Source organism: Paracoccidioides lutzii, assembly GCF_000150705.2.
Source record: "Paracoccidioides lutzii Pb01 unplaced genomic scaffold supercont2.31, whole genome shotgun sequence".
NCBI classification, from domain to species: domain Eukaryota; kingdom Fungi; phylum Ascomycota; class Eurotiomycetes; order Onygenales; family Ajellomycetaceae; genus Paracoccidioides; species Paracoccidioides lutzii.
In genome coordinates this window covers 92,525-119,872 of record NW_015440977.1, presented here as the reverse complement: position 1 = coordinate 119,872, position 27,348 = coordinate 92,525, and the positions used below count along the sequence as shown (strand labels likewise).

The 27,348-nt window shown below is 46.3% G+C and overlaps 11 protein-coding genes across 11 annotated transcripts; 7 read left to right on the top strand and 4 right to left on the bottom strand.

The window, feature by feature from the left end:
• Positions 1 to 131: 131 nt before the first annotated feature.
• Positions 132 to 1,367, top strand: PAAG_08257 (hypothetical protein; the record flags this gene model as incomplete). Its single annotated transcript, XM_002789774.1, has 1 exon — positions 132 to 1,367. The coding sequence occupies one exon, from the start codon at positions 132 to 134 to the stop codon at positions 1,365 to 1,367; it is 1,236 nt and encodes a 411-aa protein (XP_002789820.1).
• Positions 1,368 to 2,893: 1,526 nt separating this feature from the next.
• On the bottom strand, positions 2,894 to 7,262 carry PAAG_08256 (hypothetical protein; the record flags this gene model as incomplete). Its single annotated transcript, XM_002789773.2, has 4 exons — positions 2,894 to 3,979; positions 4,045 to 6,070; positions 6,159 to 6,936; positions 6,989 to 7,262. 4 exons carry the CDS (start codon positions 7,260 to 7,262, stop codon positions 2,894 to 2,896), a joined length of 4,164 nt encoding a protein of 1,387 aa, XP_002789819.2.
• Positions 7,263 to 7,897: 635 nt separating this feature from the next.
• On the top strand, positions 7,898 to 10,848 carry PAAG_08255 (hypothetical protein; the record flags this gene model as incomplete). The annotated part of the gene is made up of 2 exons (XM_015846461.1): positions 7,898 to 8,694; positions 8,751 to 10,848. The coding sequence occupies 2 exons, from the start codon at positions 7,898 to 7,900 to the stop codon at positions 10,846 to 10,848; spliced, it is 2,895 nt and encodes a 964-aa protein (XP_015701125.1).
• Positions 10,849 to 12,616: 1,768 nt separating this feature from the next.
• PAAG_08254 (hypothetical protein) lies at positions 12,617 to 13,215 on the bottom strand (the record flags this gene model as incomplete). The annotated part of the gene is made up of 2 exons (XM_015846460.1): positions 12,617 to 12,808; positions 13,078 to 13,215. 2 exons carry the CDS (start codon positions 13,213 to 13,215, stop codon positions 12,617 to 12,619), a joined length of 330 nt encoding a protein of 109 aa, XP_015701124.1.
• Positions 13,216 to 13,287: 72 nt separating this feature from the next.
• PAAG_08253 (hypothetical protein) lies at positions 13,288 to 14,826 on the top strand (the record flags this gene model as incomplete). The annotated part of the gene is made up of 3 exons (XM_002789770.1): positions 13,288 to 13,404; positions 13,488 to 14,106; positions 14,162 to 14,826. 3 exons carry the CDS (start codon positions 13,288 to 13,290, stop codon positions 14,824 to 14,826), a joined length of 1,401 nt encoding a protein of 466 aa, XP_002789816.1.
• Positions 14,827 to 17,892: 3,066 nt separating this feature from the next.
• PAAG_08252 (clathrin light chain) lies at positions 17,893 to 18,946 on the bottom strand (the record flags this gene model as incomplete). Its single annotated transcript, XM_015846459.1, has 4 exons — positions 17,893 to 18,244; positions 18,337 to 18,434; positions 18,521 to 18,786; positions 18,907 to 18,946. The coding sequence occupies 4 exons, from the start codon at positions 18,944 to 18,946 to the stop codon at positions 17,893 to 17,895; spliced, it is 756 nt and encodes a 251-aa protein (XP_015701123.1).
• A 594-nt stretch (positions 18,947 to 19,540) lies between these two features.
• On the top strand, positions 19,541 to 21,185 carry PAAG_08251 (DUF618 domain-containing protein; the record flags this gene model as incomplete). Its single annotated transcript, XM_015846458.1, has 5 exons — positions 19,541 to 19,638; positions 19,720 to 19,811; positions 19,879 to 19,937; positions 19,999 to 20,140; positions 20,203 to 21,185. The coding sequence occupies 5 exons, from the start codon at positions 19,541 to 19,543 to the stop codon at positions 21,183 to 21,185; spliced, it is 1,374 nt and encodes a 457-aa protein (XP_015701122.1).
• A 691-nt stretch (positions 21,186 to 21,876) lies between these two features.
• On the bottom strand, positions 21,877 to 23,310 carry PAAG_08250 (hypothetical protein; the record flags this gene model as incomplete). The annotated part of the gene is made up of 4 exons (XM_002789767.1): positions 21,877 to 22,212; positions 22,290 to 22,630; positions 22,699 to 23,228; positions 23,288 to 23,310. The coding sequence occupies 4 exons, from the start codon at positions 23,308 to 23,310 to the stop codon at positions 21,877 to 21,879; spliced, it is 1,230 nt and encodes a 409-aa protein (XP_002789813.1).
• Positions 23,311 to 25,031: 1,721 nt separating this feature from the next.
• PAAG_12528 (hypothetical protein) lies at positions 25,032 to 25,627 on the top strand (the record flags this gene model as incomplete). Its single annotated transcript, XM_015848007.1, has 3 exons — positions 25,032 to 25,171; positions 25,298 to 25,358; positions 25,424 to 25,627. 3 exons carry the CDS (start codon positions 25,032 to 25,034, stop codon positions 25,625 to 25,627), a joined length of 405 nt encoding a protein of 134 aa, XP_015702378.1.
• A 124-nt stretch (positions 25,628 to 25,751) lies between these two features.
• PAAG_12527 (hypothetical protein) lies at positions 25,752 to 26,102 on the top strand (the record flags this gene model as incomplete). Its single annotated transcript, XM_015848006.1, has 2 exons — positions 25,752 to 25,895; positions 25,959 to 26,102. The coding sequence occupies 2 exons, from the start codon at positions 25,752 to 25,754 to the stop codon at positions 26,100 to 26,102; spliced, it is 288 nt and encodes a 95-aa protein (XP_015702377.1).
• A 123-nt stretch (positions 26,103 to 26,225) lies between these two features.
• Positions 26,226 to 27,106, top strand: PAAG_12526 (hypothetical protein; the record flags this gene model as incomplete). The annotated part of the gene is made up of 3 exons (XM_015848005.1): positions 26,226 to 26,281; positions 26,335 to 26,638; positions 26,702 to 27,106. The coding sequence occupies 3 exons, from the start codon at positions 26,226 to 26,228 to the stop codon at positions 27,104 to 27,106; spliced, it is 765 nt and encodes a 254-aa protein (XP_015702376.1).
• Positions 27,107 to 27,348: the final 242 nt, after the last annotated feature.

Here is a 27,348-nt window from a genome sequence, read left to right as displayed (position 1 = left end):
TCTGCATTCTGCTTATCTCTCCCCCCTTAGAATTAATAACTTCTAATTCATCTCTGCACACCCTGATTCTTCATCAGTCGTTACTGGTCCGAAGAAGTCATTATTCGGGATTCTAATACCCACCGGGAAACATGAGCGGTCTGCGGTCAACCGGCCCGGGGCAAATTGCCCACACAGTGTTTTTACTCCTTCCAGCAATCGTGCAAAATAAGACCAAGCCAGGGTCCAAAAAGCTGTCGAGGCCGGTTGGGAAAACAGCATATCTAGATGGCATTCGTGGGCTAGCTGCGATTGGTGTGGTGGTTTTACACATGGTTTTGGGATTCTTCCCAAACTCATCATATGCCTACAATGGGACCGAAGGCCGCGATTCTATCTTCCAACTCCACTTTTTCCGTCTTCTCTACACAGGTCAACCAACTATCTTTTTCTTTATCTCCGGCTACGTCCTTTCTCTCGGGACGATTAAGAAATGCCGAAGCCAATCTTGGGGCCCGTTACAGCTGGACTTGAGCTCCAAGATCTTCCGTCGCATCTTCCGATTGTACATCCCCTCGATAATCGCAACGTTCATCCCCATGTTCATGATCAGCTTCAATCTTTTCCCCCCAGTCGCCAAGTTCGCAGATGACAAAATACCATATCACACCTTCAACATGGTCCCGCAGGAACCGACTTTTTTCCGCCAGTTCTGGCTCTGGTGCAAAACCATCCCGCCGCTCTTCTGGCCGTTCAACTGGGAAAACTTCAGCCAAAACTCTCCCTACGCCTACCAACTCTGGACCATCCCTGTTGAATTCCGGTGCTCGATGGTCTTATTTCTCGTCCACTCCGCTCTCGCAAGATGCTCCAGCAAGACCCGCCTGTCTTTCAACGCCCTGTTCTCCCTCTACACTCTCACCTTCGAGAAATGGGACGTATTCCTCTTTCTTGCCGGCGCATTCATCGCTGAACTAGACATAATCAAGGACGAGGCAGCCGAATACAGCCAGCAGCTGCCCAAAGTTGAAAACGCAGACTCCAAAAAATTCAAGACAGCTACCCAATACACCCCACCGACATGGTTCATAGTCTTCAGCATGATCCTGGGGCTATGGATACTTAGCGTCCCTGCCGCAGATATCTGGAACGCCTGGTCCTTCGCAGTGCTAGAATGGTACGCGCCGCGAACTTACACGGCCTTTTATCGCTTCTGGGACGCCGTCGGCACAGTCATCCTCATCATGGCCATCACGGGCCTCTCATCCGTCCAGCGCTTCTTCACCCGCCCCATCTTCCTCTACCTTGGCACCCTCTCCTTCTCGCTCTACCTGACGCATACCATCATGCTCAAGTTCTTCCTGTACCCGATCATGCCGTGGCTCTAATTTGTCTTCGGCTACCAAACGACATTTCAGTACGGGTTGACTTTTGCTATCGGCGGAACGCTGACGATTTTGCTCTCGTGCTGGTTTGCGGAGGTGTTTCACCGTTATGTGGAGGAGCCGACTGCTGTCTTTACGAAGTGGTTGGATGTCCAGTGCTCCTCTATTTGAGCAGGGGAGACGCGTTTATATCTCTATTTTGGCTACATTGCTTCATTTTTTTTTTTTTTTTTTTTTTTGGGGGGGGGGGGGGTAATTGGCCTCCGGCTAGCTCCCTGGGTGAGCTTTTAACACGTCGACGAGCGGCCTGCGGTTCACATTCCTTCTCTCGCTCGAAGGCCCTGTACATATTTTCCCATTTATTTTTATTCTTGCCTATTCTTGTCTATTCTTTATTGGTATTTATTGTTTTTATGTATATATCTATATATCTATATATCTATATATTTACTATTTTTTGGGGTGAGGTTGGTTCATATAAAATGTTTTATCTCCTATGCACATATGGCGTAGAGTTTCTATGAAGCATGTTCTTACCGCCCCCCTCCCCAGAGCAAATCTTTATATTTTAGCTTTTCCCTCTTTCGTTGCTCTAGCGCAACCACCCAACGAACGAACGGCAATAGAGATACATATTTCTATTCTGACGTTTGTAGTTGATACACACCTGGGTGCTGCTCTCCTCCTGTTTCCATTCACATAATTTGTGCAATTTCTTGGTGATTCACCTGGATCAGTTTTCACCTCTGATGTTCTGGTGCGGGGAGCAGCGCGCGCTGGTTGCATCTATGATAGATGAACAACCCTACCCATTATTTTACTGTTTTCCACGGAACTACGTTCTATATGATTCCAAAATAAGCCACAACGTCTAGAGTTAGATGTTTAGAGTGGTTCACACGTGGATGACCGCGTGTCCGTCTGTCTACTTGTGTGCATGTCTGGGTGGTGGCGTCTATGGTCTGCAGCATTTCCCGGCTTCTGCCTCGAGAATGTTGCTGCTGGATGAGCCAAACCAGTGAGCAACTAACGTCCCCAAACACAAATATCTCACCTAAAAGTAACCATAGACCTTTTTTTTTTTTTTTTTTTGATAATGATAGAGTTTGTTGTTTCAGCAAAAAGCCTGCTCTGGTGGTTAATACCTTGGCTTGGGGAAGTAGCTGAAGAGGCCCTTTTCCATCACTAGTTAGCTATTGGGAGAATAAGGAGTCCATGGTTTTGCATCCTGTAGATGCGTATGAATACGACGTTAGAGCTACCATAACTTCCTCATCAAAATGCTCTAAGCCTGGCCTAGATTATTGAATTAATACTATATTCTATAGTAGGGGTAATTATCTGATAGATGATGCCGCATACCTCACAGTTGAAGCGGTGTACAAATTGATATAGTAGAGCATCTTCTATGGGAATTATATGCCACCAAAGTTAGCTCCTTTGCGTGTACATGTGAACAAAGGAGTTTTTTATTTTCCAAGGGATTAAATAATAAACAATTAAAAAAAAAAAAAAAAAAAAAACCGAATTCAGCATTGTGAGAGTTTAGCAAAATGCTTGGTCCATATCCAACCAATCATACAATCGGGATCATCCTGGTTCCTGGCAAGCCATAATTCCCCTTTTTCGGCAAATACGTCAAAAACCTCGCCTGCGTCATACTGTAGATACTGGTATCCAGAGACCACCTGTGACGCACGAGAATTATGGAATTCAAAGAGACTGGCGACGATAAATAGGACCTCGAACCCGTCCTCAGGTTCTGCCGGGGACCGCTCCCTGTTGCTTTCCGACAACCCCTCGTCCGTCCGCAGTTTGCCTCCCACTAGCGATCGCGAAGATGACTCAAAATATTGACCAGACCGTTGCTTGGGCAAACTGTCTCTAGGCTTGATTGAGGAGTCAGGGAATTCGACCGAGAATGGAGTATCGAGAGTCAATTTTGGCAGACTGGATGTGGTGTCCGTGCTCATCCGCGAAGGTGCAGCAGGGTCAAATGATGACGGACCCCCTACTTCGCCAAATAGGGGATCTGGTATTCGGTAAGATGGTCGAGATCGAGAAACTGGATCACGCACGCTGCGGCTGTTGGCGGTGGAAGGTTGTCGGGACAGGCTGCTTGTTGCTTCCGTTGAGCCCGTGTTGATTCTGCTAAGGGGGTTAAGTGAATTGGGCTGTTCAGCCAAAATGGAACCGTTGCACATCCCAAGCGAAAGAACTTGAGCTTCCGAAAAGCTAAAGTCGGCTGACCATTCATGGATGATCGCCGGGATATCGACTGGGGGTGAATCGATAACAGTGCCAAGTTCAGTCTCTAGCTGCCGGAACCAGCCATTTTGGATGTGAACAAGATTGTTTAAGCACGTCTCCACCAATCGAGCGCAGAGAGTAAAGAATTTCGGGAGTTCCTCTTTCAGAGTCTCATTCAATGCGATAAACTGCTGGGCTTTCTCTGTGGTCTTTTTATCTAGTTTGATATTTCGTCCTTTAGCAACCTTGAAGCGGACGTAATGTGGAAACCGCATGGTGCGCTCTTGGCTGACTGCCTGGGGTTTACTATGAAGCTTAAGAGCTGTATCTAACGGTTCAATAATTGTCGTTCGAACTAAAGTGATCTATTAAATGATATTAAATGAGTCAGAATATACCATAAGTCTCCAGGAGTGATCAGCGGGCTTACATGATCGACTAGAGCTCCTGATATGATACCTTGCATACAAGATCTCCAGCGCACCCATTTGCTCTCCAGGCCTGGATAAATGGTTGGCATCACGGAGACGAATTCCGCAATTGCATTGACAATCTGCTTGAGGCGGTCAGTGGAGCTCTGAACTTCAGCCGTATACTTCTTTACGTCCATCATCACAAGCTGCATCTGGAAGAAGCTCTCGCCCAATTTTTGAGTCAAAACATCACAATCCTTATCTCTAAACTCTTCGTCTGGATCAGATCTATCTGCAAGTGTAGCTGTGCGTCGTCCAAATGCCCTGTTCAATCCCGTTTTCACATCCAATGTTTTGCGCTTTTGGTTAACAGTCTGGTTTACAATGTCATCCCGCTTTTTTACAGTGTCGATATGAGCAGGAAGACTTCTGAGCTTGAAAACCGCCTCAGTAAGACAGGTCCAATCCGGGTGATCACTCGGCGTCCACTGAAGAAGCTCGTCCAATAATATTGAATACTGCAAGAGATGTTGCGCAGGTCTGATGAGCAGCAAGTCAAGACCTGCCGTTGTCATGTCAGACGAACCCTCATAACATTCAGTGAGCCAGTTCGAAATCTTGCTATTACTCTGCAAAGTCCTGAGTCTCATATTGGCTGCATCGTTGTTCTTCAAGTATCGCCAATAGACCTTTTCCATGCGAGGCAGATGGTCCATGAAAGCTCTACCGATAAAAGTAGAAAAATCCAATTCTGTTGTATGTGATTTCTCTGAAGCCTCATCGTCACCGTGTAGTTTGGTGGTCTCTATATTACGTGATTCTCGCGGCATGAACGCACTTTCAGCAGCTTTCTTTAGTGCCGTTTGGAAGCCCAAAGAAAAGCTTAACACTTCTTCCGAGTTTCCAAATAGGACTTTCACGTCGTCTGCAGAAAGCTCCATGCAGGCACTAGACGAAGCCTTGTAAATTTCATTAACGATTGTCATTTCCCTTGTAAAACGGACCTCAGCATCCACTATTTTTTGAATGACCTCGAGGCGAGACCTATGTTTCTGTAATATTTTCAATTCATCCTCACTCTGAACGGCTCGCGATGGCAAAGAATGCTTTGACCCATATGAGCGTGGCTGAACGATTCCTAAGCGAATCAGCTCATCCTCTAGAATATTTTCCTCCAACGGATCTTCATGAGCGCGGGGAACGTTGTGCCAATTGGTATATTCTGAGTCTGGGACCACATCTTCGAGAGGAATGTCATCGCCCGGGTCATTATCATCATTTATTGGTTGCGGGAAGTCTCCTATCTTGCCCATATCCTGACCCGGGTCTCCCTTGCTTGAGCTAACCCATGATGAATTATGGTCAGTACCGCCAGATGTACTTTGATTATCTGCTGAAACATCAATCCCAATATCTATTGATATCAAGCGCAATGTGAGAAGCATTATGCCTTGGAGATGTGCTGCTATATGGTTCCCAACCACTTCGACAGAAAGGGATTTGCCAATAAGTCGGTCGACCAGGGTATTTGGTTTCGGGTGTGCTTTAGATTCAAGGGTATCTCCTTCGTTATGGTCGGGATGAGCCCGGCCGGTCTCTGTTTTGATTCGTTTATGTCCAACGTTTTCCTCATGGTTCGTTTCCTTAGGACACGGATCTCCATTACCATCACCTTTTTCCTTAGATGAAAGGTCCGGCTGGGTCTTCATGGGGAAACAGCAGAGAGGGCACGTATCCTGAGGGCGAGGGGTACGAAACCGGCTTTGGCGCACGATGGCATCGATCTGTGGCCTGGTAAAGGTTCCTTCATGAAAATCAATAAGATGGGCAGTTAAATCGTCCGACTTAGAAAAGGTAGCATCTTCATCGACACACAAAGGACAAGACCAAGAGGACGGTGCATGCACCTCCCGGTGCCAATTCCTGTCATGAATTGTGAGCATGTGCTGGAACCACTGGGTCGAAGTCGCAAATCTGGGTAGCGCCTCGGAGCATTTCTCAGAGATGCACACATAAGGTTCATGGTCTTCATTCACATGTTGCCTATAGATTTTTTATTAAGAGTCAGGATCGGAAGTGTACAAAATATATTCGACATAAACATAAAAGAGCCGGATAAGATTTTTCGTACCGCCAATTTGGTCCCTCCAATAAACTAGCTGCGATTGGACTAAAGCACCATTCACAAGTCAAGCTTCCTTTGGCCGGCCGGGGGTAATCTGCATGGTTGGCCAGGATGGACATTGTCTTGCTTTTAATCGAAGGATTCAGCTTTTTCCTGATCCTGGCTCTGAATTCGTGACTGTCTACGGAGGTCGGTTCAGACTGAACTATCGTGCGAACCGGTTGGGCTAGGCGCGATCGTAATATCCTGATAGAAGTCAAATCCTTGCTTGGCTGAGGTAGGTGTACTTGTGCGTCAATTTCCATGGGATCCCCCCCACCCATATCAGCAGTCGGCTCCTCGATGATAGCGGATAGCGGTATTGGTGTAAGCGGGAGTGATCGAGGAGCTTGAAGCCGCGTTTGGCGAGATTTGCGATGAAGAAACAAAGCATACGTCTCCGTCATGGACCGGGTAAGTTGTTCAAGAAGGCTTTCACTTGCGTTGTTATAGAGTGTTCTGAGAGATAGATACGCTACTTCTTCGAAAGAAGTGAAGTTAAATGTCTCCGCAAATTTTCTGGCTTTAGTCATTTGGCTTGTCACTGAGGACTGTCGTATTGCAATTCCAAGATGGTTGAGGCGATCTACAACGCTCGAAATTGCCTCCAAGCTAGAGACATTCACGCGAAGCGGCTGGGCAAAATGAAACTCGTTCATATTTTTCATATTTTCCCCATTTCTTCTGTCGCGGTCAGATATTTGAATTTGCATGCGATCAGGGGAGTCATCATCCCGTTCAAATACTATCGATGGCGTTAGCTCTGAATAATAACTGGGGAAGTGGGGAAGACAAACCGTATGTTAAATTCCTGCGCATGATATCCAGAAGCCGTAGCACTTGGTCTTGAATCTCAGCATGGTGCCTGAGTCTGCGATCCAAACACACGCTCGATTCAGCGAAGACTCCTAAGAAGCCCGCCCAAGCGGCAAACCGGTGATTCAGCTCCCCCAGGCACTTTGCGCCGTTTGCCTCGTTACGGTCATTTAAAGCTGAAATCTGCGAAGCAAACAACTTCTCACACTCAGCAGTGAGGTCAAATATCGGTTCCTCATGTCTGATATCCTCCATAGTTGTTGGTACAACAATGGCAGCTGGAGCAAGCAAAGCCCTTGGGCACGACTTCATTCGTTAGTCATAGAAGATGCTCCAGATGGGTTGGCGCTGGGAATCTGAGGCCCAGAGCGCGGAGCATGATAAACGCCAGCTGAACCAAGAAGGATAACCCTCAGAGGCCAGTGGCTCTAAGGGCCATCCCCAGGCAATTTTCTAGACGTCTTTGTTGTGTTCACTTGAAACACTCCTTTGCACGGGATATCAAAGGCTGCATCTACAACCTTGGGAAGTTAACGGAGTTGGCACGGGAGTGTCAAACCCACGTGACGAAGTGGGATATCCATTCGCAAAGGATCCTGGGGCCTGGAGCCTACGTTTGGGAAACTGGTTAACTAGGCATGTTAGTAGTAACTTAGCGGCCGTGCTTGAGAAGAAGCAATTTAGCGGGGTGTAGTGTTTGACGAATCGAGGCTGGCGACGAAAAGATGAGATGCGATGCCAAATCAGAGCCCCCTTCCGCGCTTAACGAATTTACAGAACACCAACATGGCAAGGCTGTGTGTGCTTCCTGGGGTAATCTACATGCGCTTCCTCCATTCCTCTCCATGCTGCCAACACGACGAACGGAGCAAAGGTAAGGCGATCCAACGATGCTTCCAACCCAGTCGCTTGGATGGAATGGCCTCCAAGCACTCAAATCACGACTTACCGGCAGATTGTTGAGTCTTCCTCGGGCCGCACCAGTCGGTAGCCGGCCCAGTAAATGGGAGAATGACGCTGCTTTCTTGGAGGCGGATCTTCGCTACATCTTTAAAACAACCCCTGTGAGTGTCGATTTCTCAGAGCAAGATTACTATGATATGGACCGGATTGCACAGGATCTGCTGGCTTCGCTAAATGATATGGTCAATGGCGCCCTCATAGAATCAATCGGTAAAAAATCGAAGTCGTCTGATACGGGTCTTCACGACATTACAATACTTGGTGACAAGTACCCAAAATTAAGTGGCCTAATCTGCTTTTTGAATGCCTCGTCGGATAAGTGCAATCTAACGACAGGGTCCGGCCCGTTGCTGTTCATGCTTCCTCAGGGACGGGCTGGCACCATTGCATTGGGTCGAGTGGCTGAATGGAAAGCATACTTAGAGCGTCTCATGGCTAGCACACAAAAATCTCTGGGCGCTCAACCCATTTGCCTGTCCCAGAAGGAATTCGTGACAGGTGATGCAGCGCAGAACCAGTCTGACATGTACCAGAAGCGCGCGAGCATTGTAATCAACGCAATATTCAACGAATTTCGGCAGCGCAGTTGTGGAGAAACACACGAGATCAAACTGAGAGTGTCTGATGAGTGGCAAACAGGTTCGGACGGACCCGCTCTGGATATGTTCATTTCCCGGTGTATGGAAAGGGGCGTTTGGCAGCAGGCGAAATGCGGCTCGTTTAAGTAAGGCTGTCTTCTCACCATAAGATTTCGTGGCTCTCAGTCTGACCAACAGGTAGGATAATGGTTGATGAAGCCGAGAAGGAGAGCATATGTGCAGCAATCCAACGGGCAAGCGAAAAAAGAAAACTATACTTATTTGTTGACCAACGCGGATCTTTTGACATCTCAGATAAAATCCCTCCGATACTTTTGTCTTCAGAGAGCTTTACCGCGGAGTCCCTCGAGGAACTCCTAAATCAAAAGGTTTTCACGCGGATCACCGCTCGTGACTATTTAGAAGGGGTAGCGGTGGAGAAATTTGGTTCACGAGAGAAAGCGACGCTTGCCCTTTCGCTTGCAAGGTGTCTCATGGACTTCTTCGATGAGGACTTGGAACTGGCCTCTCACAGTTGGAGACCGGAAACCTTGTACTTTCTACGTCCTTCCGGTGCCAATGCCAGTGACCGCATGCTGTACATATCGCTCAAGCCAAAATTCTCGGGTCCCAAGCCGCCTGACTTGCTCAAGGCAGTAGGACCCGGTAACCCCATCCTACTTTCGTTTGCTAAGCTTCTGCTAGAAATCGAGAATGGCGAGAAGTTATCGATGGAGATCCATTCTGATAGCAAAACAAATGTGTCAAAATGGGGAGAAATGTGTGCATTTGTGAATGTAGCAGAAAGAGAAGGAAACGGAAACTATCTTCAAGCTGTGGAGGGATGTTTGTATCTACATATGGCGCTGCCGAAATTTCAAGAGCAAACCAGCGGTTCAACTGCCAGCGAGGTGTTGCGGAAGGCTATTTATGAGAAAATCGTACGGAATCTCGAGCTTATGGTGAACCCACAGATCTCGAAGCGGAAACGACGGGATTCAGTATCCGATCTTCCGCTCTCGAAAACACTTTTAATCTCGTCTCCGACAACTGACAAGGGACCGCGGGAAGGGCTGCACCGATCCATAAAGTCGCTCCCCAGGGGGATCGCTTGCCCTAAAAGCCGCAGTGACTTTGAGATAGCGATAGTATGCGCCCTGCCACTTGAATTTGACGCTGTATCATTAATATTCGACGAGTTCTGGGATGAGGAGTACGGAAGCGCCGAAGGAGATCCAAATATATACACAACTGGGCGCATTGGAAAATCCAACGTTGTGCTTGTCCTTCTCTCTAATATGGGGAAAGTCAGTGCTGCCGGTACATCAGCCAGCCTTCGATACAGCTTCCCTAGCTTAAGAGTAGCCCTTGTAACTGGAATATGCGGCGGCGTGCCCCGTCCGGGGGAAGATGATGAGCTTCTCCTTGGTGATGTAGTTATCAGCAGGCACATCGTTCAGTACGACCTCGGTAGAAAGTATGAGGATGGGTTCGCGGTGAGGGACACGGTGGATGATAGCTTTGGCAGAGCGCCGAAAAAACTACGCAACCTGTTAGCAATATTTGAGACGGACATGGTACGGCAGCGACTCGAGGAGAGCACAACCGGTCATCTGCAAGAGATACAAATAAAGTCCGCAACTCGGAATCCTCGCCGGGGTGCCAGATACCGGTATCCAGGCGCTCTGCAAGACAAGCTCTTCCAGGCCAACTACAAGCACAAACACCATCTGTCCTCGCCTTGCCTCTGCTCAAAACTCCACCGCAACAACAACACCAACACCAACAACAACAACAACAACAACAACAACAACAACAACAACACCAACAACAACAACAACAACAACAACAACAACAACAACAACAACAACAACAACAACGGGCTATCCACCCACGCCTGCAAGGACTCCCGCCACCAGACATGCGATGAGCTTGGGTGCGATCACAAACACCTCGTCCGACGCGAGCGCCTCGAATACAAACGACAACTCGAGGAAGAGGAGTGCATCAAAGAAGCCCAGGCCCCCTCGATATTTATCGGGAGCATCGGATCAGGCGATACGGTGATGAAATCTAGCGAGGACCGTGACAGGATCGCCAACCGCCACGGCCTCCTTGCATTCGAGATGGAGGGTGCCGGAGTATGGGACGAGTTACCTTGTTGCATTGTCGTCAAGGCAGTGTGCGACTACGCCGACAGCCACAAGAATAAGATTTGGCAGGACTTCGCCGCCGCGACGGCGGCGTCGGCCACGAAGGCGCTGCTTGAGTTGTACATTGGCAGTAATGGTCTACGGTAGGAGTGTCATATATCTTTTATATACGTCGATCTTTTTGAAGTCGTGTGTGATTCTCTTGGTCCTCTGTAAATGAAGAGGACGAAATACTAGCCGTCTCTTTTCCTCGTGTCTTTTTGTCTGCTAAGCTGTGCAGGACTTTTGCAGGCCACCAGCGGGAGTTACAAGGTTTTAATCTTTGCTGGCTTGCTCTATTTTGCAGCGTGAATCTCCCCCTTTCGAACATTAAATTCCGGTATGATTGTTGTATATCACACTAGCTTTTTCATGATTCCCATGCGCTCAGTGCATATAATATAGAAAAACAATGAATTGAAATTTACTGGATGTCATTATTCCTTATTGGAGGATCATGATGCGATAATATTTACACCCTACCAAAATAATAATGATGATGATGATGATGATTAGCCAGACCTTCTCACGGAAAAAAGTACAGAAAGGAAAATTTCCTTCCAAAAAGTAAAAGAGTTCATCATAGATAGAAACATTACTCGGAATGTAACCATCTATATGTATTGAGGGTTTCTAACTCTCTTGAGCCAATATCAATGTAAAGCATAATTATGGCGTAGAGGAGAATTTCCCGCCCCTCCATCGAAGAAAGAAAAGAATTTGAATCACCACCGCCTCCCCCCCCCCCCTTTTTTTTTTTTTTTTTTTTTTTTTAAAAAAAAAAAATCTATAGTTATCTATCTATCTATCTAGTTATCTATCTATCTAGTTATCTATCTATCCATCTATCCATCTATCTATTTTTTTGCAGGTTTTCTTTTCCTTGGATTTCGTCGCTGTTTTAAAGTTCATCTTTCTTCTCATCTTCTCCTCCTGTTGTTTCACTTCTCCTCCGACCTCCCTCCCAACAAGAATCTGTCAAGGCGAGAAACGCTGCCAATACATCAATACCGGATAAACAGGAGGATATCGCCAAGTGTTGAAGAGAACTGAATACTGGCACAAACGAAAGGATGTGGGTCTGTCTCGGCAAGAGTTAATCGATCCAGACCACATTGCTCCGTGCTCAACACCGTAAACCGAAGATCCCAGGGTTCATTCAACCTTTTGAGCTGTCGGACCTGGCAGACCTGGCAGCATGGCCAATTCTTCCCTTGATTGCTTCGTGCCATGGTACCTGCGCCTAGTTTGGTTGCTAGCCTTGGAACTAAGACAACGACCCAACGACCCGCATTTGTAGGGAGGAGGAGGTTCTCCCATGAATGGATGGCATTCGAAACTAATGCACCCTCCTGAGTTTTATCTCCGATTCCCCCGGTGCATGAAGTGCACACCCGAAGCGGCTGACCTCTGAGGATTCATTTTACTTTCCCCCTCCACCTCCAGGGCCCGTGTGTGTCGCGTGGCAGGGTCGATAATTATAGCAATATTAAAATGATATACAGCAGCTGATTGTCGGAGGGAATTGCCAACGATGCATGCTCCTGTGGGGTAGCAGTGAAAGGTGGTTCATCAGTTGGGGTCCACTTTTTTCAAATCAATGACCTAACGAACTACGTACAATTAAACACAACGTTCCAATACTCCGCTCATTCACCACGCAGAATGACTAGTTACTCCCATCTCTAACTCAACCTCAACACCGGGGTTAGGGGGAAGGTTAGAGATGCGGTTTGTTAAGGGTGGTCAGGTTCGATGTGAGGGTCATGGCCTGAACATTTAAACCACACCGAAGATTTTTACGGCCCCGATGTAATAATGTTCCTCCTGTGTCTGTTGTTTCTCGATGATCTGCAGATCAGCAACCAATGTGGTGTCACGGTGTGGATTGCGGCGCGCCTAACGAAGGCTTGTTCGGGCTCATTCGAGGGCAAAGGACGCGGAGTTGGCGTGTTAGAATGCGGTTAAGGGGCGGAGGTTGTTTCAATGCTGGGCATCGAGGAATCAGGGATGGCTCGAAGCCGTCGAAACCATAAAACGACGCACCGTTTGACAACCCTGTCTTCCACTATCATTGCAGGTAGCTCACTAGGAGGGTATGACATTTATGTTTTATTTCCTTCAGCATCTCCACTGGGCCCAAAACCCCATGGCAAGCCAAGGCATGAAATATTCAAGCCACTTTAGCCACATCTTCCATGCTTGTGCTCCACTCCGTCGTCGTCTTCTCCCTGTCTTGTGAATTATTTTATTTATTTCTCCTTTTACCTGCTTTCTCCTCGCCGTACCTTGCTGGTCCACGGAGGCCTCTTTCACTCCTTATTGTTATTTCCATACGTCCTGCGTGCCGTTCCTGTTTCCGCCGTTGTTGTCTGTCGCATCGTTTAGAGTCTCTCCTTGTCTACGTGAAATACCCGCCGGCTTCTGTTCGAACCTGCAGAGCGGATTGTTCACCCAAATAACGTATATCATCATTGCTGATAGATAGAGTCCCGTTTCCATATATCTACCCTTTCTGATGATATATATAACCCACGCCTCTTCCCAATGTTTGCCCGGCTTTGCCTCCCCTTCTCTGCTCTCCGCTCCATTCTCCTTCACACCGACTCGTCCCTGACCGCTGCCATGCCCTCCACAAGAAAAAGAGACAACAACTGGATCGACGTATGTATTCTTCTCACATCTTAAAATTACATCTTGACAACGTTGCTTAATATAAACGCTGATATTTTTTTCCGCATCTTCAGGGTCTCCGCGGTATTGCATCGTTCATCGTCGTTACCGGCCATATATGCACATCATTCTTTCCGTATTTACTTCACCCAAGCAACAGAGAGGGTGATTCTCCATCTCTCTTGCAACTCCCATTCTTAAGACTTATCGTTGGCGGACGTGCCTGTGTGGCTCTCTTCTTCATCATCACCGGCTTCGTCAACTCACTCCAGTCAGTCAAGAATGCCCGCTCCGGCAACACCACCGTCGCCCTGACCAATCTTGCACGGAGTACATTTACTCGCTCTGGACGACTGTTGCTGCCAACAGGCATTGCAACATGTATGGCATGGCTGCTTTGTCAACTTCATGCTTTCGCAATGGCTGAACGGATCGATGCGGCGTGGATTCGGTGGGGCGCACGGCCTCCAGATGCTTCAGTCTGGCAGGCTCTGTACAAACTGTTCATTGACTTGACTCTCTTTTGGAACGCAGGCCCTGGTGATTATGATGCCACTCAATGGACCCTTGTATATTTCCTCCACGGCTCGTTCCGTGTGTATCTTGCCCTATTAGCCATGATGCTTCTGTCGACCCGGTATTGGCGTGTCGTCACTGCATTTCTTTACATCTGGTGTTGGGTTATAGGAGATTGTAAGCATATCTACCCTTCTGTCTTTTCAGAACTCCCAACTGACTTTCAATGAAGATGTTGTCGGCATCAACATCTTTGCAGGCCTCATGCTTGCACAACTCCAAGTCGACCTTGGCCCCCGGGCCACTTCCATTCTCCCCAAACCCGTCCCGTCCCTAATTATCATCATAGGCCTATTCATATGCAGCTACCCCGAACACAGCGCTGAATGGGTCTACTGGTCCCGCATCATGAAAGAGTTGATCCAACAAATAACCCCCGCCAACACCGACAACAGTCGCTACTGGGTTTCCGTCGGCACCACAGTCCTGATGGTCGGCATCTTCTTCTCCCGCAATGCGAGAAAATTCCTAGCACTTCCCCTCTTCAACTTTCTCGGCCGTGCCTCATTTGCCGTCTACCTAATTCACAATAGCCTCATGCGAACCGTTCTGGTGTGGTTGACTTACGGTTATGCGTCAGCTACGACGCCCAGGACAAACGATGAGGGCAAAATCATTCAGTTGCGCCACCCGAATGGAATGGCGTTTGTCTTCATTCTCCCGGTCTTCTATGCCATCCTGTACGTGGCTGCGTATGCTTGGACTCTCCATGTGGATCCCTGGTGCGTGAATGCCGTCGACTGGATGAAGAACCATATGTTCCGGGAAGAAGAGCAGGAAAAGCAATTACCAACGATAGCCGAGAAACCCACCCCAATGACTGCCGTGGTGGCGTAACTTTTTTTTTTTTTTCATCTTTTACCAAACTTTTGCGGGTCTTTACTTTTTAAATTTTTTCATCGTCGCAACGGCTCGGAGTCTTTTTTATTTCTACAAAACGGTTTAACTGGTTTAACAGATTTCAGATATAATTCTTTTCCGGTTGGGTTTTTCGGTTGCGTACATGATTCTTACACATATATCACAGATATTTTCGCACGCAAAACATACATACGTAAAGTGGGAAATTGGAAAGATCCAGAAACAGATCGGAGCATCGTTTTTGACCCCGGCCCCGTCTCACCCTCACCCGCGCCATTCTTGGAGTCCCCACTTAACATGATCTTTTATACCTCGAGATAGATAAAGTCTCGTCTTCGGGCATGGTTGAAAGCCGTGCTATCATTCCAGATACGGATCCCACTCCGGCCAACCTTGGCGACTGCGGGAGAGGGTGAGTGGGTGCAAGGAAGTGGGTGAGATGTTACACACAAAAAAATGGGGGAAAGATTTTCCTTGTTGATCTAGATGCTGGTGGGTTGTACGCATGCAAATGTTCCGATGGCTGGATATGTCCATCTGGCCTTTTTGGTTTTCCCCCATTCCTACTTCCTTTATTTCCATTTTCATCTCAGTTTACTTTTTGTCGTTGCACTCAGGGGTTTGAGATACACACAAAATCTTGGAAACTTCTTACTAGTTATCACACAATTTACGTAACGTAATCCACTGCCAGCTCAAATATCTAGATTTCAACGTGAAATATCTAGATTCAAACAATCTCTAATTGAATTAAATTAAATTAAACTTTAGGTTTTTAACACGTCATTCTAGAATGATGCAGTATGTTATGTCACAATTGCTGCATCTTTATAGTGCTTATAAATGTGATCTAAACTTTTAGGATAATTAAATCAAAATCCTAACTGCTTAATAGACTCGATAGATAAAATAATAGATTCAATAACTTCTTCTTGATTAAATTCTCTTCATGTTGAATTTAGAGACTAGATCTTATTTATATGTACTTCTTTTTCTTATTTACAGGAAATATATTTTCATATTACGTTTTATAAAAACGATTTTAATTAATTTATATTTAAAAACTTTACCAATTAATTAATTTTTTTTCATCAAACTTTGAGATGGTTTTTAAGTTTTTATATGTTTTAGAGTTTTATTTATTTATGCAATTGACAAAAATTACTTAATATTTAAAGAATTTAATATTAAAATTATTAAATTAATTTAAAAATATATATAAAAGGAAATATTAAACTATTAAGAAATTTAATTTAATTAAATAAAAATTATTTTAATTATGATTATAATTTTCAGATTTAAAAGTTTGTTGTAATACTTAATACTAATGGTAAATAATTATATAGAGCTTTAGCTATTTTAAATTTTTTATCTTTAATATCTAATTTAATTATAATTATAATATTTAAAGAAACAGTATCTATACAGTATGTAATTAACTTGTAATTTTAATGTTTTATCAATATTATAAAAATTAATTAAAGTTGAATGTTATATAACAAAAGATCATTAATCATATTTTTAATAAATATCAACTAAGAGAATAATTTTTATTTATTTTCTTTTAAAACTTATTCACCTATTTAAATAGCAAATATTATAAGTTCAATCTTTTCTTTATTTCTTTTGAGTTTCTTGCATTTTTATTACAAGTTAGAGATACTGTGATGTATTGAAATATAACATTGAAGATACCTAAATTAATTTTACTAACGTAGTTAGGAGATAGCCTGGTTCCTTTCCTCAAATATTTTTAATCTAATACGTCATGCAAATATCGCTATTTCCTTTCGTAACTTATGTAGATGAACGATCTCATCTGTATTTTTAAATTTCTTCATTTGGGGAATTACACTGTATATATTTTGCAGAATTGTAATAAAGAGGCATGTGATTTTATTATCACTGCTCCGCCCCCTTTTCATCAACTCAGATCAACTCAGTTAACCCAATATAAAATAAACACAAGGTTACATACTCTGGCACCACACATACTGCTAATACATCTCTAACCACCCTCGCCGCCCTCAACACCAGGGTTGGTTGGTTAGGATTAGGGGTTAGGGTGTAGGATTAGAGTTAGTTTTAAGGACAAGAACCTCAAGAGCCTACTGAGACGTGCGTTAAGATATGTGTGAGATATGAAAAAATGTTTAAACCACCCACGCCAAAGGTTTTTCCGGGCGAGTTTTAAAACCAAGTTCAACTGTACGCCCACCCATCTATGCCTCTGTTCTTCTGTTGAGTTCACTCGTTGATATCTTTCTATTCAAGTAGATGCCCCTGGTTTCAGTCATAAATTTACTCTTTGCCCTGCCATTCACACATCTCTGTTGAAGTAACATTTGAGAAACAAGTTTTGATTATTACCCCTTTCAACACTCTTCCTATTGATTCCTGTGCCAGCCATCCTGCCATGCAACCGTGACAAGAAAACCTAGAAGAACCTCTCTAACAAAATAATTATAGTAAGACTTGAATTGCAGGAAACCATCCGTAAAGAGCTAAACTATAGAACAAACAGAAACCAAGAAAGCCAAGACACACCCTAGAACCAGGATTAAAGAAATGGAGGGAAATTCGAGGAAACGCCCATTGGGGAAGGGCAAAGTGGAGAAGGGTGAGTTGGAGGAAAACCGGGAATTGGATGGATGAGTCGACGGGTGGACAGTATCGATCTATGAGATTATACGGATACGTAATGGACTCAAAATCGGAGCGGATGCTCGAGGTGCTTGACAATCCATAAGCAGCATCACAGCACAACACTTTGCTGGCATGTATTCTGGTATACCTAAATATACCCTGGTAGACCAGACAAATTATCCATTGCCATCCACATATCTGTTCAGTTGTCCTTCCGTTTCCGTAGTCAACATTGGGAAGGGATTCGATTATCACATCGTTCTTCTCTTCTCACGCATGGATGAACAGACAACATAACATCGAATCTTGCCATTCAACTCCATTCCATTACCATCTCCCGCCTCCTTTTCATACCCATCCCATTCACAACACACCACCACCACGACGCAAAATCTATTAAACCCCCGCAGCCCCCGGCGCCCCCTCATCCTTCTTCAACTCAATCAGCAACTCCCTAAATCTCTCCTTCCCAGACCCACTCGCACCCCCTTTCAATCCCTTTCCACTAACATCAACCAACTTCGCAATGCGCTCCCAACTCGTGCCTCCCGCCGCCGTATCTTCACGGTTAGCAAGGAAATCCTCTGCCTCGTTGCGCGTGCGCTCCTTGGCGCGGTCTGTGCGCTTGTTATATGATTCGTAGTAGTCGTCGATATCCTGCTGGGCCTTGGTGATTGTGGCTGCTTTACGCTCGGCGGAGGCGGCGGAGCGGCGAGTGAGTTCTTCATCGCGTTTTTTGCGCCATTCACTAAGTGGGAAGGGGTTAGAAGGTAAGGTGTGGTTTTGTTTGGTTTTTGTTTGGTAGTTTTGAGAGGCGTGGGAGAATGGGATGGGACTTACCGAATTGCTTCCGTTTCTTCTTCTGGTTGTTTGTATGTGGAGTACGACGATTGGAAGGCGGAGGATGTGCCTGTGATGGTTCCGCCCGGTGCGACTTGCTACAGGTTAAAAAGAATATGCGGTTAGAAAGTGCTGTATATTCCCTTTTCCCATTTCAGCAACAGTAATGCAATTCAGCATATACCTCATTTTGTGATTCTAGGGCTGGAAATGACGAGTCAAATCTGCCAACTGCCTCTACACCTTCAAGGTTCTCCCCTCCACCACCAACTCCTAGCATACCATCATCTCCAGCATCTTGCACTGTCGCAGCTGTTTGGAGTCGTTGGTCGTTTGGCGTAGCAAACTGATCCGCATCTTCACCCAGGAGGGCACGTTCGCGGGCTAGAAAGTCTTCGCTACTAGCAGCTCCGATGGGACTGCCAATGGTGCCAGAGGGCTCTGTTTGACCTAGTTGCATTTGCAAGTTGCGGAGTTAGAGAAGTTGCTTCTTTGTATATATGGATGGATACATTAAGATGCGGAGATCTTTGGGTTTTGTTAGATATGTAGTTGGTGGAGAGGTCATACCGGCGGAGAAGTCGTCGAGAGATGGGAATCGGTCAGCCATTTGACGAGGGAGGTTGCAAGGGGAGAAAGGGGGTTATGGAGAGAGGATGTGGACTGGGAGACCAATTGTGGGGTGGATATCAGCAAATAGAGTCGGCGTGAAGGGTGCTAGTCGAAAGTATTTGGTTGTTTACATGTTAAGATGTCTGTATTCTCCACAAGAGAGAGACGAAGAACAAGTTGATGAAGTCGCAGCAGGAAACTCGGGGGGCAGGTGATTCTGCCGGGCGGTGAGTGGGGTTTTTACTTTCATCCAGTATAGTTATGACTAGTTAAATTATTAACGACCAGCTATTTATTTATTTACCGACTTGTTCATTGGTTATTGTTGTCTATCTTGATATCTCACACAGTAATGACAAGCAAAAGAATATTGACTTGTTCCAAAGAATATCCATCCAGCTCTCTTGCATTCTACACTGTGTTTCAGCTGCCTTGCACCCTTTGCGTTCGCCTGTGTCTTTCCCATCCAACCACCATCTCTGATCACCATTCAACTTCGTCTCCTCAACAAACAAAGCTCTCACTCCTTTGTTTTGATAGCTCGGCTCACCCCTTCCAACACACCCCTCTCAAGTCCAAAACACACCCTGCAATGGCCTACACCGACGATGCAGTCAAGGCAAAGTTATCAGCCCTCAATGAGACTCAGGAATCCATCGTCACAGTCGCCCAATGGGTCATGTTTCACAGGTGGGCTAATTCTCCCGCTCTGCTCCTCCAACTCCATGCTACTCCCTAAACAGCATTACTAAATTGAATTGTACCTTATAGGAGACATGCAGATCGCACGGCTCAGCTCTGGCTACAGAAACTTCGCGATTCAAATGGTCCCAAGCGGCTGAATCTGATATATCTGGCGAATGGTTGGTTTATCCATACCACGTGTACGGCTCAGATAGAGACCTAATCCTAACTCCTTCCGTTCTACAGAGGTCGCGCAACAGTCTAAAGCACGACGCAAGGAGGATTTCCTCATTGCCTTCTCTCCAGTGAGTTTAGATCTGGTGTTGTGTTTTCTTCTTTTTTTGTCACTGAACATCCTTTCTCTAGATTATCGCCGATGCAACCGCAACCGCCTACAAAGGAGCCTCCAGTGACGTGCAACAAAAGCTAAGGCGTGTGGTTGAGGTTTGGCGACAACGGCACATTTTCGAGGAGCCTATCCAACTGGCGGTAGAGGCTCGAGTTGATGGTTTGTTGACACCTCCCCTACATAGTTTATCACCTCCCCATCCAGCTAACTATTCCCAATAGAAGTGGACAAATCCAGGTCATCCAGCAAAAAGCCATTGCTAGGTGGCTCCCTCTTTGCTAGCTCGCCCGGGTCAATTCCACCAGAGCTACAGCCACTAGCTCCACTTCAAATTGCCGTCTCTAAAGCCACAGTATCTTCATCTGCGGCTGTCACGGCTGCAAACGCCGAATATGATAAAATGCACGATCCATCCGCACAGATCCCCACCCCACCCGTCCATGCCGCGCGCTTAAGCCAGCTTCTAAAGTCATTAGCGAATGCAGAAAGCTCAGTTTCCGAAATCATTAAGTCACGCCAGATTTTGATACAGGGGCTGGAAAAGCTGCTGGATGCAAACCGCGCGGCCCTACACAAGGAACAGGCGCAGGCCGAACAATTAGCGGCACGGAAGAATGAGACGGAGAGTAAGAAGCGGGACGTTGAAGATGCGATTATGCGCGGCTTGTCCGTAGAGAATTCGCCGGCACCGCATGGGAATGGCGGTGGGCATGAAACCGGCAATGCGGAATCGACAGCACCCACACAGATTGGCGAAGAGCCCGAACGTCCCGTCGTCGAAGCGCTAACACCACCTCCAGTCGAGACTCTCACGCCTGTCGGATCCCCAACTCCCAATCAACTTCAGCCAAGTAGCTATGAACATTGTCAGCCGGATGCTGCTGAGCAACAGTCACAACAACAACAGCCATTTTTAGCAGAAACATCGCTCCCAGAGACTTCAGTGCCCATGCAGATGCCCATGCCCATCAGTCCGGAGTTGACGTCGACCCTCGCTGCGCTACATGGCCATGCTCATGCTCATGGTGGACCGCAACAACCATCGACATCGGAGAGTCCTGCGAACGGCTCGAGTGCGAAGAAACGGAAGGTTTCGCATACGCAGCAGGATGAGTATATGGGGTTTGCAGCTGGAGGGGATGTTATGGAGGAGTTGGATGATGATGTTGCGGAGTTGTTGAGGCAGGAGGGGAGTAAATATTAGCTTTATTTTTTCCTATTTTTCCTTCTTAATGAATGGGTGATTTCGGTAAGGGATGTTAGTCTCTCTTTTTTTTGACTCCTTTTTTTTGGGTTCTGCTTGCTTCTGTTTGTATTTCTTTCTCAGCCATGTGGTTGTTTTGTGTCGTCGTTGCCTCTTGCTATTTCATGTTTGGCCTTTTCCCCTTCTTTAATAACTACGGGAGATTTAGTCTTTTTCATTGGCCTGCGTGTTTATTCCCATCGGGCGAGTTGGTGTGGCCGGTCAAGTGGTTTAGTAGCTTTTGTTGCCCCTACGTCTTCCCGCTTCCCATCTCCCTGGCCCCCTTCTTTTTCTCAATCTCATTTCACGTATGTATGTTAATGGAAATGAACATTTCTCTTGCTCTATGAGGCACCTCCGTCCTTCCCCTTGGGAGCCGTGTATAATATTGTTCTGCACAATGCTAGGTGGTTTCTTCAGTGATTGTAGATCTGGGTGATATATATTTACATATGATGCTCATACACGTCGAAGGAATGTGAAAACCGAAGAGAAAGAGTAAAAAGAGAGAAACAGCGCAAATGAATGGATGGATTTGCGTTGCTTTGTTCAGAAAAAGGAAAAAGCGTTAAAATTATTAAGAAAGTAAAAAAGCAATAGCTAAACCGCGCACGCTTGCTAGGTATCTACATTATATCATTAGTCAGTGCATTCAATATATCTGGCGTATCGATTCAAGTATCCCTCGGGAACGGTTTCTTCGATTACGACGCAAATGAGAGAGTAATGGAGAGGGTGATGAGTCGGGCTCTGCGGATTTGCGGGCATAGAGATAGTCATAGGGTTGATCCGCTCGAAGGTATCGTTTTTGTAGCCGTTGTATTCGTTGTGAAACTGATTGTGGAGGGGCTGGTCCCGGGGCGGGGGCGGGAGATGGGTTGCTGCTTCGTTTGGGTTTTACAAGGAGGAGGATAAACATGCCCACGACGAGGAGGATTAGGAGGAGAAGAATTTTGCGTTTCGTGGTGCGTTTTTGGTAGCTGGTTGCCTGTTTGGTTTTGTGATATAGTTAGTTAGTTTTTGATTTCCTAGAGATAGTAAACGTAAATAAAAGGGAAATTTTACATCTGTCAGTTCTTTATCCGCCGCTTTTACGTCTACGTTCATCCGCTCGACATTAAAATCGATGCGGTCGAGCATAGTACCCTGATCTATTACCATGGCTTGCAGGTCACGGAAGATATCAGATAATTCTATAATTCCCCTCGCGATATCATTGATTTCGCGCTCGCGTTGGAGTATGACGGCATCATTGGTCTGTAATTGCTTCTGGGATGTTTGGAGGAGCGTCGATTGTGAGTAGGATTTGTCGGCATCAGACTCTACTAGGGAGGGATCCATGTATGGGTTTTGTACAGGCGTTGCAGACCGCTCCAGAGGTGTCATTCCATCCAAGCCCCGTAATTCTGTATTCGAGCAAAAATATTAGTTAATCTGCAGTGAAAGCTGTTCCAAATATTGGAAATGCGCTTACTTTTCAGATATGTGCTTTGCTTTTTTCTAAAGCCGGCGCTGGCTTCCTGAACCCTCCCGGCAAGCGATATCTGAATATTTTTCGCCATCGTTTCATCCCCCTTGCTAACTCCTCCTTGTTGCTTCTGTACATTGACCATCGCCTCGATTCTCTGGATCGCGCGCTGGCAATCGTGGAAAGCCCTGGTGATATCCTGTGTCAATTGTTCAATCACACCTTCCTCTTCCTTTCTGGCATCCTCATCTCCAAATCCGGGCAAAACATGTTTCTGATGGAGTTTATCCAACCGGGCAGACTTCTGGGCGATTCCGGCCAATATTTCCGTCACTTCGTCTTGGATATCGACCCATCGGGGTGGAAGGAGGTCCATTTCAATGATGGCATCGCCGTCATCTTCAAACCCACCGCCGGACATAAGTCCGCGACGCTCTTCTGATATCGACGAGGAGTCCGCATGATTATTCCAAGCTCCGAGATATAGCGGCTTTTTTGAGGGGTGGTGAGCGAAGGATTGACGGTATGAGATGTATCTGCCGGAGCGAAATGGTTAGCAGGGAATCTATCCGATTGCAGACGACAGAGAGCTTACAAATTAGTGCGGTCTCGCCACATATTTAAAGAGACAGGGGGACAGAGCTTGGGAGTATAAGTAGGTAGGAGGAGGAGCGGTGGCTGGTATTTAGCTGGAGTTGGTGTTCGTCAATGCGCAGAACATCAGTGGGTATCCTATCATGATGGACGATGGTCATGAGATGCTCCGCCTAGATCGAGCAACATAGAAATACAGATGGGATTAGCAAAAATGCCTTACGCAAGCCGCTGCAACATGCAGAAATGGTAGGTTTGAGGTGTTGAAGCGTTGGAGGCTGATAAGGATGGAGGTAAATTTCCGGAGATTTTGGCTTTGACAACGCGCTTGCACCAATGCGGACTAGCGCTATGCAACGATTATTTCAAGGTTCTTCATCACTCACTTTCTATTGACATAATCTTCCCAGGCAGAGTATATTGTTTCACTGAGAACGCATCGATATCCTACGCATGTTGGAATGTATTGGAGGAGTCAACCGGGGAAACCATCGGGGCTTCTTCAATGTTTCTGACGACGACAGTCTTCTCCGGTGCTACAGGGCCCCAGCTCGACTTCACCAATGTGCCTGTACTCTTAGTTCAATTCTCCGTCTCTTTGATATCCACGTACGACTTTATTCAATGCGCATTCTGAGCCTGAGTTATATGCGGATGGGAATTCGCAGGATAGGGACATCTTAAGTGTTCGATGGTGGATATGTTCTCGAAATGCTTTTATTGTCAGCTCAACTAGCGCAGCGTCCGGTTAGAAAGAGTCTGGCTGTGAGTCAGGCCAGAATAAAAGCACCGGGCTATCCAGGTTGATTCCAGGTAATCCACGGTGGCCCATTGCTGCTGAGGATATCCAGTATCTTCATTTATGGTAGTATGAGCATATATGGCAAGGGAAAAATGAAACTGAGACTTCAGCGAACCGCGACTCTGGAGCAAAGGGAACGCTTATATCCGCATGATAGCAGTTATGGAAAGTGCTACACCTTGTGCTGCTATTTGAGGGTGTCATGATTATAATTTTGGAAGTCTGAAACTTGAAAATTCCGTACAGCTGAACAATAAGTTGAAAGCTAGCCTCCAGTTTGAAGCTCGAATGGACTAATTTTCCGTGCAAGTGTTACTTTGGCCTTCATACCGAACAAGAATATACGTGGGGTAAGCGGATTTGGATCAAACTATATGATCCCCACCTCTTCTACGACACTAAAAGCACAACTGAGTACCTCAAGAGTTTCAAGGTTTTGAGAGACAGAGTGTTCTTTGCGACGAACCTTAGTGAGATTTGTGAATGGCAAGAGATTTCGGCTGGGGTGTTCCCGATGCCGGATCGTTTCCTAGTCAACTATGGACCCGCTACATGTGACGCCGTCGTGATATCATAACTGCGGAGTAGCTTGTTGGCATCTATATCGAAAACTGCGGATTAACCACATTACCCCACATTCGCTCCATATCCTCTTGCAAAAGCCACCAACGATTGAATTGCTCAGGTTTTCAGGTATTGAAACGTGGCCATTGCGATGGCAGAGCCTGGAGAACCACAATCTATCTTTTTTGGAATAGTCCTCCCTCGGCAACCGGTTATTAGGGAAGATTAACTAGCCTCTTACTTAACTGCCAGCATAGTTATTCAATATCGGTTCAAGCTTACGGCATTCTACTGATGAAAACCACGAAATTTATAAGTTAATCCAAGCAAGTAAATCCATTTACCCTAAGAAGAAGAATAAATGCTATTGAAGAGAGAAATGGTAGCATTCGCTCTAAAGCACCCCAAAACACGGGAGCTGACAGGTGGAGATCTCCTGGCACAATCACTCAAAACATGTCGGCGTCGAAGTGACCTTTGGACTTCATGGCGGTCATCTCGACGCTTTTCTCTTGGTCTGTGAGTTCGCAGGTATTCGCTTCGTTGACACATGCCATGAGACGTTAGCTGTCTAGGCTGCTGAGTCCCACGCGAAATTCACGAAGAATATTGGTGTCTGTTTCGTGACTGCTAATAGCGGGTGAGGGACTTCGACAGACAAGGAAAATCTTCGAATACACTTCCCGCTTTGGAAGATCCAGGGGATGTAGCTGTGCTAATCGGAGGGGAAGGATAAAAGGATTTCGGATAGCCTCCCTGGTCTCGTGACAGCGTTGGCAGATCGATCCCCTTATTCTCTGCATCACCTCGTCACCGCCGCTACGGGATGCGGAGAACAATTCTTTACAGGGTGTTATTGACCAGATCGTTGTGTCAAAGCCGCTGACCAAATTTGCATGTCGAATGACCAACCCGGAAGACACCCAGGATTATTTCACATGCTATCCGTGTTGCGATGTCTGGCGCTCCAGATAGGTGGAAATTAATCTACGAAGAGGTTGTAATGAGAATAGAACTCATTCACATCTTTACTTTCCAAATTAGGTCCGGTTCTTGTTGATTTCCTATCTACGTGCCCTTCTCGCCTGTGTGTCAACAAATGATATCATGGGGATCTATTTCTTCACCATTACCTTTTGCTCCCGGGCCGCATACCGGCGCTGTGGAGGAAGCAGCTAGGCTTATCGGTTCCGCAAAGCGGCCCGCGATTATTATTGGTGCGGGAGGGAATTCATCGCAAGAGGTATAAGATTATTACCACTGCTTTCTTCCTATACTTTACCTAGCTCGACAGCTAATTTTCCAGCAAAGCCGGAGAACAACTGACCAAACTCTCCAAAGCATGTGGCATACTCATCTTCGACACAACAAAATGCATGATGTCCACCATCCCCCCACAATTCGAACTTCTAAGGCGGACCAGCTAGGAAACTCGCCATTCCTTCCATGATGGGAAAACAGCGGCCAGGCCTCATCATGCTTTTGGGCGGGAGAACGGGTATGTATCTCGGCGGTCGCTCTGGGGCAATATTCCCCAAAGAAAATTGCAAACTGATTCATTGACGTTGACGGAATGGAAATGAGACGCACACTCCCAGTCGACCTAGGTGCTGTATCTGACATGGTACAGTTCGTCACTTCTTTGAACCGTCACAACAACAATGCCCCATTTAAGGGTACAGTGATTTGGAGTGGGTAAAAGATACGCTGTCGATAAAACAACTTCCCACACCGTTCGAGCAGCAGCCGGAAGTCAATCCGTCATCGAAGAGACTACACCCTTACCACGCCCTCAAACACATCTTCTCTACCATCGAGCACGGAAGTATCATAATCCTCGATGGCAGCGAAGCGGCCCTCTGGGCCGTGGAGGTTCTATCCCTCTGTTCACCTAGCGCAGTGATCAAGTCAACTGGAAACTTAGGGTTCCTCGGCAACGGCTTCGGATACGAATTGGGAGCAGCCATCGCGGCGCCGGACCGCAAGGTGATTAATCTCCACGGTGACGGTTCCGCAGGATTTCCATTTCATGGAACTCGATACATATAGCGGTTTGATCTTGATATCATGACTATCGTCGTGAACAATTACTGCTGGGGTATGAGCTCGAATGGGCAGGAGTTGGTGTATGGGGAGGAGAATCCGGCACGACCTATCAGTTCGCTCAGCCCTTTGCTGGAATATGACGTTGTGGCGAAGGGAATGGAGAATGCGAGCGCGAAGTTGGAGAAGATTGAGGATATTGAGGGTGTGATTAGGAAGATGTGGGAGGTGAAGGGGCCTCGTTGTATCTATTTGATTGTTGATGATAAGCCGATTCATCCACTTACAGCTGCGATGGTTGGGAAGACGAACGATCCGAATTTAGTCGTGGTGTCGCACTATGAAAATGTGCCCAGCGGCGGATTGCACCATACATCCAAAAATATCTGTAGTTTAGTGTCAGTCTGTTAAACTTTTATATATATTTGCCAGCCATAAGAGTCGAACTGGTAAGCCTTTTGCCAAGGAATACAGAAAGATCTGTCCTACCCAGCTAACCCTCTTTCGCCAGCCGAATAAACAAATAACTAGCCCTATCGTGTGGCAAATCAGTAGCAGGAGATTAACCCCGCACCGGGAAAAAGTCAGGTTCTTCAGCTGCATGGTAATAACCTGAATGGGCAATCGTTTATTGTTTAGCCGATGTTTTGAGC